The 12076-nt window shown below is 34.9% G+C and overlaps 1 protein-coding gene across 3 annotated transcripts in view; it reads left to right on the plus strand.

Moving 5' to 3' along the window:
- The window catches only part of snx13 (sorting nexin 13), a 220710-nt gene that overhangs the window by 21074 nt on the left and 187560 nt on the right, over positions 1-12076 (plus strand). For all 3 annotated transcript variants that reach the window (XM_039736162.1, XM_039736163.1, XM_039736164.1), the window contains exon 2: positions 10672-10784. In XM_039736162.1, coding sequence (XP_039592096.1) covers positions 10672-10784 — 113 coding nt within the window. The remainder of the gene's footprint in view (positions 1-10671; positions 10785-12076) is intronic.

Raw genomic sequence — 12076 nt, forward strand, 5'->3', positions numbered from 1 at the left:
ACTCATACTGCAAGAATAAGTTTATCTGGTACACTGGATTAACAGTTTTATCTCCCACTCTTTATGCGGAGTATAGTTTGATAGTTTGAAATGATGTGACTACTTTGTGCACCACTTTAAGGCATTTAAAACAGCACTGACATTGGAACTAGAGAAGAATACAGTGGTCTTGACCCTGGTCACATTAAGTCAGTAGTAGCATTGCTGCCTCACAGTAAGAGGATCATGGATTCACGTCCCAGCTCCTCCCTGCGTGATAGTGCTTTAATTAGTGAGAAAGTGCTACAAAATGTAAAGAGTTATTTTATTATTACTATTAATGACAATTCAAGTACAAAGGTCAGAAAGGTGGGACCTTGTTGCCATTCTTGTGGGGACAAAGCAAGTGGAATCTGTAAGTGCTCAAAACTTTGGTTTTGTACACAGCATTTTTAAAAGTTACATTTTTTTATTTCAAACATAAACCAAAAGACTGATTAATATACTGCTTTGCCCAACACAAGCCACTAACTTGCCTTTAAGAAGAAGGACAGCCCAGCTGCAATCCAGTCCATCATTTCTTATAATGGCAAAAGCAGCAAGTGCTCATCAACATGTCACACCGTATTTGGTAAACATTGCTTATTGTACGGACCATATTGTGTTCTGAGTCCAAAAAATGTGGACACTTCTTTTGTTTGTATGCCCATATTATACCATCTAGTATCTCAGTTTCAATTAATTATGCCTTCTCTTTACTTTGTTTGCTTGCTGTCTAACTATCATCTCTTCTTTGGTTTCATGCCTGGCTTATAAAAGGGGCCAGTGTTGGAATATTTTTGTATTTATAAGGGCATATTCAGGCCAACATAATTAGATGTTTTATTTATATATTTATTAATCCCAATAAATTTAGATGCATGTAGTACAGCAGAAGAAACATAAAAAAACAAAAACCGACTCCCAGTTATCATGACAATGCTAAATTGTAATTCCTAACAAGTCTATACTCCAAACATTCTAAAACATAAAGAACTGGGGCATCAACTACAAAAACATGTATAAAATCGTTGTAAAGCTGAACAGATGGGGCTAGAATGAGGGGAAAACATACATGTGACATCTTTTTAACAAGCCGCTTTTGTTTGTGTTTTTTTTGGTGAGAATAAAGGGGAAAAATAGTTATGTAACATGTAATGGATAATGCAGTCTTTGTCATAGTGGTTTTAAACTACAAAAGATTTGCTGTGGTAACAATCTACAGCACAGACAAATGTTAGGTTGTAGTTTCAGCAAATAAACCTCTCTTTATTACAGTACCCAGTTTAGGAAGTTATTATGTATTCATGTCAGCTTACCTTTTGGTTCTTTCTCTTGCCTCGCTTTAAAAGCAGCGTCAAAGATTGTATACAAGAAACTCTCATGCACTTATCACAGTTATTAGTATGAGTGGCTGTTTAGTAGCATTGTAATTTCTGGGTAAAAACTGTACCCAAATCTAGCCGTTTGCATGCTAATGATAGTGAATCTTTTGCCAGAAATGAGTGGGAAAAGTGGCAGAAACAAATTTATTAATTCCAAAGGAAATTTCAAGAAGTTGTTGCAATGATCAACTAACACAAGAAGATTGTGAAAAAGTGCAGTATGTGTAAAGCACAGACCCCACTGTAATGTCCATTGGAGAGTTAAGAGATCAATCCCACCCTGGCAGAAGAACATTCATTATGGAAGGCAAAAATTAACACACATAGTGCTGTGTGTAGCAGTGCACATCAGTCAGCTGATGGTGCTCCTTTGTTTAACCATAATGGCTTGCAGAAGGTGAGTGTCATTGTCAGTTATGATCGGTAGTTAATTAAGTGTCTTTTTTTTAACCACTGCCTTCAGAGAGTCCAAATTAATCTTTGTAGGATTGTTTAGGTCTTTATTATTGCGATTTACCTTTATAAGGCAACTTGTAATATGTAATATATATATGTATGTAATATTATTGAGTGCCTTCATGTTCTGTAGTGTCTCGCAATTCTGAAGTGAATGAGAATATGAGAATGTAAAGCAGCCAGTGAGTTGGGCTTCCTCCTTGCACTTATAGAAGTGGGCAAGCAAAGATGTAGATGGGCGATTCAGTTTTAGTTTAACAAATAGTCTTTGCATCAGCATTTTTAATTTTTAATAGGAACTTTGTATATGAATTATACCTACCTAAGAGATATCAGAAATATTTTTTATAACCCTGTCATAACTACACAGCTCATTGGAAAGTCTAAATTCATGATGTAGTTCATCTTAAAATGCCATTTTTTTACATGTTGTTATTAAAAGCAATAAATGGTTGGGAGTAACAGATCAATATTTATACATACGTATGTTTTTTTATGCACATATTTATACAAATACATATGTATGGGTAAGTTTTTCATCAGAAACGGTGGCTCAAAAAGTTTTTTTTTTTTTAAAAGATTTTTTGAATTGAAATGGAATGAGACATCTGTTTTTTGCCTCTGACATCGCAGGTTGTAAAGGCATTAATATGGCTTCTTTATGAAAGAATAGATGTGTTTGCTCCTTCAGATCATCAGTGATGGTGACTCCAAGAAAGATAAAGCAGCTGGCCCTCTCCACAGCATTGATTGAAATGTTGTATGAGGAGTGTCTTTAAGGGTGACATTAAGGTAAAAAACTGTTGTCATGGCACCATTGTTACAGAAGGTGAATCTTTTCTCTGTAAGCCATCTTATCATTGTTTGTAGTCGTTTCTATTAATGTGGTGTCATCAGCTAAATTAATGAAGGATCTAGAGTTTTGTCTAGGCACATAGTTACAGGAGAACAAGGTGTAGAGCAGGAAGTACAGCATACTACCCCACAGGGTGCCTTTTGTAAATTAGTATGAATGAGGTGATAATGCTATACAGGGTAGATATTTTTGAGATTATTTTTTGCCCTCATTGACTGAAATTTATAAACAAATAGGGGCACTTTGCAAAATGAACTAAATAACATTTCACTTTATGAGAATAGTGAACATGACTTTTTTTGTTCTCATTAACAACTGACAAATGTACAAATTAAGTAGTATACATATTCAGTTTCCTCTTTTTTATTACAAATGCCACAACATAAGAGAGAAATGTAATGATGCATTCAAAAGAAATCATGTTTGAACTAAGTCAGTGGTGCTAAAAGTGTTTCAGATTGAGGACAAATTTCATAGTCAGAGATGCTGTAGACCATCTAACAGTTGTCAGTGTAATTTTTTGTTACAGATGTATTTTATTTAAGGTACTACTTCTTAAAGTCTATGCTATTGTTGCTGGAATTGTGTTTCAATTCCCGATTTCAACCAGTGATCCATGATATCCCCTCTGCAGTGAAGATAATTATAACAGTGGCCAATAAATTTAAAGTTGCATCCTTACCTTTGCAATGGGCTGGTGGTGACATATTTTTTTCACCTTCACTTTTTAATGACAGCTTTTAGTGTTCTGTAATATACAGTATATAAGATGCATGAATGTCATTGTTTCAGGCTGCTCTGTTTCCTTCTGTGTAAGATCTGGTTGATTTTTGTATTCTTGAAGTTCTTGGAGACAGTGCTGGTCTTAGGCTTCCTGAGGCCATAAGCACAATTCTGCATGGGCTCTTCCTTCTGCATGTGTTTTCTGCACCCCACCCTTAATAGAATCTTCTGTTTTGTGCAAGACATTGACTGTAAGTGAACACACAGGTTTAGTTGTGATTAGAAAAATGTTATCAGGTTCAAGAGAAACATTGACAAAAATCTAAGGAAGGAGGCCAGCCTGGCCAGTATTAAGCATAGTACCAAATGACCACCACTGAAAGGTCAGTCAGTACCAATAAATGTGAAAAGAAACAATACCCAAAGTGCAATGGTAATGATGGTATGTTCTTATAATGGAATCATGCCACAGTGCTTTATCAAAACTGTGTTTTTTGAATTGGTGGTACCCGTAGTATCACATCATGAACTTACTCACAAATTGCAATTATGAACAAATGCTTGGAAAGTGGAATAAATACAAAAATTCCAGCTAAGCTCCAAAACGGGGGATTTCAGAAACATGGGCTAAGTGAAACTTGTCGTTGCCAATTTGCTAAAGACCACCCTTTCAGTCAAAGTGAAACTTCATATTAAACTAAGCATATGTGAAAATATTGTATATCAAGCACTAATAGGTTATGAGATGCAGTATTCCTCTGCATCTTATTCATTTGTCTCTCCAAAATCACTTTTTTTTTCTTTTATTGGATATTGCTGTTAAGATGCCATGCTTTCCAATTTTGTGTATTCAACCAGAATTAGACTCAGAATCTGAAAAGTTTATTAATCCTGAGGGAAATTTTTTGAAGAGTATATGGATAATGAGGAAAAATATTGTTATCTTTTGATGTTCTCAGTCACAGTTTTGATCCAGAAGGGGAGCTCCTCCTTGTCATGCTGTTTCAGAACTTATTAAGCCTATAACATGCTTAGCTAAATAATAAATAATGACTAGCAATGTCATTTTTAAATTATCGACAGGGTGTTTTGCAGCTTGTGTGGTTTACATATATGGAGGATCTTCACTGCTTGGTGACCTTGGTTGCCTCTGTATTATACAACCACAGAGTAACTCCTGCAGCAACAAATTATTTTTATTTCGGTTAATTGCCATAATTTTATTTAGATACCAATTAATCCTAATGTGACTTGAAGTGAAGCCATATTGGTGTATAATCTGGAAAGGCGTGCAAATTCTAAGGGGCAGGGGGAAAAATTGCCCCCAAAATTATGCCTAATGTTAGTACCAGTAATGCATGTTAAATTATTACTGTTGCATTCAAATTTGGCTTTAACACTATAATTTTATATCATTTTTAAACTTCTTCCTCTTCCCTTGCCTTCCTTTGCTGATTATGTAAACACTCTTTATCGAAAAATGGCTCAGATTAAATTAAAGGACTGGCTGTTGTGCAGCCTGCTGCAAACATTTAACCACCAATGAAGTATAAAATTATGATTAGCGAACAATAAAAAAGTGGACTTATTAGGATACCCAAACTTTTGCAAATGCCACATTTTACTCTTTTATTTATTTTTATAAATTTCTTCAGTTCATCATATTAATTATAACTGTACAATGTTATTTTCATAAATACAGGTTGATTTACTGTTGAAGTTGTGAGTTTTTTCTTTTTTTTTTTTTTTTTGTACTTCAAATATAAACAAAATATGTAATTTGACTAGGGGTGAACAGACTTTTGTTTGGAACTGTAGTAGCCTCTTCTACTGTTAGAACTCCCGTATTTAGTTTCAAAATTATTAATTAATGAATTTTGCCTAGTCAGACACATCCAGATAAACCCTGAAATGTAATTGGCTTCAAATGTAACATACCTTATATTGACTTTTTTTTTAATTGCCCCATTTTCCAAGTCAATTTTTAAATGTTTATAATATGAACATCCATCATATGTTCAAGTTAAGTATAACCTTATATAAATTGTGTTCAAGGGAATTATGTTTCTGAGAATTATGCTGGTTGTTGAAATGGGCAATTGCTATTCTGAATTTCTCATGATATTTGAATCCTCCTTGATAACTGAGTTTGCACAATTTATTTGTAAATCTCTGTGATAATCATGTTGCAAATGGGTCTAGTGACTATCCTTTTCTCTAGCATCTCACTATTACTGTTTTCACTTTGGTAGTCCGAGTGATGCTTTTATTTTACTGCTAATAATATTATATTTCAAAGTTATAATTAAATTTCTAAAGTTAGAGGTTTTATTTGCATATACAGTCAGTTTCTGAAATGTTTGATTATGATTACCAGCAGTGCCATGCCGCCTTTTGCACATGGAGTTTAAAATGTTGTGTTGCTGTATCTTAAGTTGCCTAGTGTTGTATCCTGTTGAACTGCAGTGTGTAGATGCGCTTAAAGAGAAATTTCATCCTTTTAGGCATATAGATTAACTGTATGTTTAGCCAAAGCTACTTTTCTATCAAAGAGGAGCATACATGTATTTGTGTTTGTAATTGTGTACTTGTTTTATAACATTTTTTTAAAACTGTTTTTTTTTTTTTCTCTCTTTCCAAGATTTAGTTATTTCTAGGTGAACATCATCATGATGATGTCATGGACAATCTAACAAGTTTGAAATGCATATTTCCATCTCTTGTAATTTTTAAATTCAAAATTTTCCTCCTGCTGATCAATTGGCATGAATTACATGCAGCACGTTCTACATGTTCCAATGGAATTAACCTAATTTACTGTATACGTGTTTACTTATGGAGTTATCAGCAAATTTGTGCAGGATTTTACCGTACATAATTGTTTTAATGGTTTTATAGCCAGCAAATTAAAAAGACCTAATTGAGAACTTAATGATTGTCCTCGTCAAATATTACAGCATCTATTAAATTATTATAAAGAATAATGAATACATTCAAGCTCTTCCACCATAAGTGTAAAAATGTGTGCACTCTGTCATTTACAGAAATGTTATTGATTGTTTCTTATAATAAACTAAATATTTTGTGTATCTGTTGAGTTGGATATAGACATAAGTCACATAAGTTGGAATGTATGCTTTATTCTGAATAAACAGTTGTGGAAATCAGTGTGACAGGAATATTGTTCAAAAATATGTAATGTGCTTTATTTATGAAGGTAGTTTCTAAGAATTTTTCAATATAGTATATATTCTTTCTAGAGCAGTGGTAATTGAAGCAGTTCATAGTATCCCCAGGATGATGCAGAAGCTAGCATTAATGCCGACAAATGCAGTTATTTTTATTTTACATTATTTATACCAGTGTTTGTTGTGGAAATCCAAATTTGTATCGTGATCTGGCAGGGCTGTCATGTGAGAGTGCTTTGCTTATGTTTAAGGAATATTAATGATGCATATAAATCTAGCCAGACCCTTCCTTTAATTCACAAACTATAACTACATACAACTTCTTTTCTATGTGTAAGGCTGATTTTAAAAAAAGAGATGGCAGTATCTCTTTAAAAGAAAAAAGTGATGATGCCAAAACATCACACTATCCATATTTAGAGCAGCGTATGGTATGATTTTTAACCAATATATATAAGAAGATTACATTGCATTGTATTTTTCACATTTTAGTCCTGTTTAAAAGCAATATATTGAACTTTGAGCTTTTAATGTTCATGTTTTAAACCCAAAATTCTAAAAGAAAGCTCAAAGTTGAATAGGACTAACAAGTGCAGGATGTTTGTACAATTTTATATAAGATTCATTATTCATTCTTGAGTTACAGTATGCAGAATATTTTCTCCACAGACATGCTGACTTATTCAAAACTGATTCTAGGTATATTAAAATGTGCTTTTCCATTGAAATCTTTTTTAGAAATCTTTTTTATGAAAATTATATATCTCAAATATGAGTTTCTCCTGTAATTTCCAGGTTGTTTTGATTACTGACAATCTGGCTCGCAGAATGATGTGAAAATAATGGGGTTCAAGGCTTAATGCCATATGTTAAAAATCTTACTTGCGCTGAGAAGTATCTATGTGCCATATTTCAAGTCTGTTGCTGTACATAATGAATAAATATACAAACAAGCAAAAATTATAGTTTATAATGTAGATATAGAGACTAAACAAAAACCACCACAAGAACAGAAATATATACAGTATTCTAAAATTTTTAGGTAGTGGTTGCCGTTAGCCTTTTGGGAGATAACTGAGTTATGCATGGACTTGTTTATGATTTGGCTAAGGTTGTGATCATGGATATTATGTGTAAATTAAATGTGTCTTAATATTAAGAGTGTTAACCATGATGCATTATTTTTTAAGTAGTGTTTTATCTATATGTATGTGTTTTTATATATAAATATATACAGTACACTCACCTAAAGGATTATTAGGAACACCTGTTCAATTTCTCATTAATGCAATTATCTAATCAACCAATCACATGGTAGTTGCTTCAATGCATTTAGGGGTGTGGTCCTGGTCAAGACAATCTCCTGAACTCCAAACTGAATGTCAGAATGGGAAAGAAAGGTGATTTAAGCAATTTTGAGCGTGGCATGGTTGTTGGTGCCAGACGGGCCAGTCTGAGTATTTCACAATCTGCTCAGTTACTGGGATTTTCACGCACAACCATTTCTAGCGTTTACAAAGAATGGTGTGAAAAGGGAAAAACATCCAGTATGCGGCAGTCCTGTGGGTGAAAATGCCTTGTTGATGCTAGAGGTCAGAGGAGAATGGGCCGACTGATTCAAGCTGATAGAAGAGCAACTTTGACTGAAATAACCACTCGTTACAACCGAGGTATGCAGCAAAGCATTTGTGAAGCCACAACACGCACAACCTTGAGGCGGATGGGCTACAACAGCAGAAGACCCCACCGGGTACCACTCATCTCCACTACAAATAGGAAAAAGAGGCTACAATGTGCACAAGCTCACCAGTTGAAGACTGGAAAAATGGTGCCTGGTCTGATGAGTCTCGATTTCTGTTGAGACATTCAAATGGTAGAGTCAGAATTTGGCGTAAACAGAATGAGAACATGGATCCATCATGCCTTGTTACCACTGTGCAGGCTGGTGGTGGTGGTGTAATGGTGTGGGGATGTTTTCTTGGCACACTTTAGGCCCCTTAGTGCCAATTGGGCATCGTTTAAATGCCACGGTCTACCTGAGCATTGTTTCTGACCATGTCCATCCCTTCATGACCACCATGTACCCATCCTCTGATGGCTACTTCCAGCAGGATAATGCACCATGTCACAAAGCTCGAATCATTTCAAATTGGTTTCTTGAACATGACAATGAGTTCACTGTACTAAAATGGCCCCCACAGTCACCAGATCTCAACCCAATAGAGCATCTTTGGGATGTGGTGGAACGGGAGCTTCGTGCCCTGGATGTGCATCCCACAAATCTCCATCAACTGCAAGATGCTATCCTATCAATATGGGCCAACATTTCTAAAGAATGCTTTCAGCACCTTTTTGAATCAATGCCACGTAGAATTAAGGCAGTTCTGAAGGCGAAAGGGGGTCAAACACCAATTAGTATGGTGTTCCTAATAATCCTTTAGGTGAGTGTATATGTGTATTCACAAAAGTGACTAATTATACAGTATTTCCTAGTCTTATTCATTCAAGATATACTGTTTTCCATGGGTTACTCAAAATATTGTGTTATAATATACTATATGGCCAAAAGTTTGTAGATAGCTGACCATCACACCTATACAAGCTTGTTGAATGTTTTATTCTAAAAGCATGTACATTAATATGGAGCTGCCCAAAGCACCCCAAAAACAACCATCACCTTTTGGTCTATAACATCCTCCACTGTTTGGGGATGGCTTTACACAAGATTCTGGAGAGTTTCTGTGGGAATTTGTGCCCCTTCATCCAAAAGTGAATTTTGTAAGTTTGGGTACTAATGTTGGACAGAAAATCCTGCCTTGTAGTTCAGGTTACAGTTCTTCCCAAAGGTGTTTAGTAGAGTTGAGTTCAGGTCTCTGTGCAAGACTCTCAAGCTCCTCCACAAAAAAATTATCAAACCATGGATTTATGGCTATGGCCTTATGCACAGTCATACTGGAACAGAAGAGTACAGTACCTTCCCAAACTGTTACCACAAACCTGTAAGCACACAACTTTCTAAAATGTCTTTGCATGTTGTTGCTTTAACAGTTCCCTTCACTGGGACTAAGGGAACTAGCACAGTGGGCACTATGCAGAAGGTAGTGTTCTTTTGGCATTCACCAAACCTAGATTTGTCCATCAGAGTGCTAGATAGTAAAGAGTGATTAATCACTCCAGAGAACATGTTTTCACTGCCCCTGAGTCCAGTGGCTGTGCGCGTTACACCATTCCAGCCCACACTTGGCATTGTGTGTGATGATTTTAGTTTTGTGGGTGACTACTCGGTCATGGAAACCCATTTCATGAAGTTCCTGACACACAATTCTTGTGTTGACGTTGCTTCCAGAGGCAGTTTGGAACTCTGTTTTAAATAATGCAACAATTTTTTGTGTTCTGCATTTTACCACTTGGTGGCCTCATTCTTTTGAGATTGCGAATTCTGTTGTTTCGTTGCTGAGCTGTTTTTGCTCGTAGGAAATTCCACTTCGCAATAATAGCGTCTACAGGCAAAACTTGCAGAACTGAAATTTCAAGTACTGATTTGTGGCAAAGGTGGTATCCTATGACAGTGACATGTTTAAAGTCAGTAAGTTCTTCAGTACTTACCCATACTACTGCCAGTATTTCTTGAGTACTTACCCATACTACTGCCAGTATTTCTCATTGGAGATTGTGTAGCTATGTGCTTGATTTTATGCACCTGTTAACAGTGGGTGTGCCTGACACAACTGAACTCAAAAATTTGGAGGGTTATCCTCATACTTTTTGCCACATAGTGTTTGTCTTTATATTGCATTTAGTGTTTATTGTGTTTTGCTTACTCTTTTATTTTAGTAGTATTTTACTGCATTTTATTATCCCCTTTGAAATATTTTTTGGCTAGAATAGAGTTTGTGTTATAGTCAATTGTGAATCTGAATTTGTTTCAAAATTGTTGTTTACTAGTCAAGTTCTAATTATTTTTTATATATTTGCAACTAACAAAAGTTGAATACTTCAAGTAATGTATAATTTAATATATATATATTTTTTTATTTCTTTTCAGGCCAGTCTTTCCATATGGGGATGGGGAGGCCTTGTTGTTGTTCTTTTCCTTGTTACATTTGGACCATTTGCTATATTTTACTTTGCTTTTTACATCTTATGCTTCATTGGTGGGTAAGTGAGTAATAATTTTTTAAAAATATACAAAGCATTATTTGCAACCCCATACATTTATATTGTACTTATTTCATGTTTATTTCCCTGGTTTTCACTGTTATCATATTACATTATTCAAGTCTCAGTCATGCTTTGTTGAATAACAGACTTTTAAGAAGTGTTAAAACAATGGCAGTAATTTTGCTTGATTTTGTTTTGGAGTGGAGAAAAGAGGGGGATCCAGAATTATTTAGGACAAGTGCAGTATACTTCACGTAGCACTAAACTATTTATATTGAATTAGTGCTAGTCAATTGAAACAATATAGTATTCATTTAAAGGAGCATAAAGGAACAGTCTTAAAATAGAGGTAAAAAATGATAAACTGTTTTTAAATAATATTTTATTGTGTTATATAATTTCAAACTGCTTTACTTCTAATAACTATAAACAACCAGATTAACGAAAAGGAATTTTTCACATTTAATCTATAAGGCTAATTTAAACCAAACTGTGCATAAAAATATCTGTTTCTACAAGTCTGCATATACTTTGTTTAGAAAAAAGGCATGTTAACTTAATTTGGTCTATGGAGAGACCACCATAGGGTAATATTGTATATACTTTAAAGGCCTGCTTTCTCATATATTATCAAGTTTTTTTGGGTGAACTTCATTTATTTGATTATGGTGATCATTGCAGGCCCACTACATAAGCAGGGCATTTTCTCAATTGCTTACTTCTTCCTCCAAATAACTGACCTCTTTCAAGGAGACCACCCAGCATTTTCCTTTATTGCAAAAGGACAGTTTCTCTTTTACAGACCCTTCGATCATTATTGGCATGAAGTTTTGATTTTTCTGATGACTGCCATCTCTTCCTCAATTGTTTGTTTCACATCTAACAGTGCATCATCAGCATATTAACTGTGATAGCCCAGATCAAGAAATGCTTTCAAGGGAATTTTAGTGTTTTTAGCATGAAGAGAACAAAGATAATATAATGAATTATATTCACCAAACGTCTATTGTATAACAAAACACTGAGTTCTGTGTGTTTCCGGTTTCTCTGTACAATCGGTTTGGCTTTGTTGTGATTGGTCAGTTTGGATTTGGGGACATGATTGAAACAGGAAGTGCAATTATTTGACACATGAGGGGGAGTAAAGACATAGGAGCCATGCTAATAGTCATCTTTAAAGACAAGACATATAACTGCAGATAGTAGGCGGGCAAGGCTCTTTGAAATCTCACAGGTCTGAGAAAGCAGGCTTTACGGGAATGAGCTGAAGAGCTGAGCAATGTTGTAGC

Source organism: Polypterus senegalus, chromosome 15 (genome assembly GCF_016835505.1).
Source record: "Polypterus senegalus isolate Bchr_013 chromosome 15, ASM1683550v1, whole genome shotgun sequence".
Classification (NCBI taxonomy): domain Eukaryota; kingdom Metazoa; phylum Chordata; class Cladistia; order Polypteriformes; family Polypteridae; genus Polypterus; species Polypterus senegalus.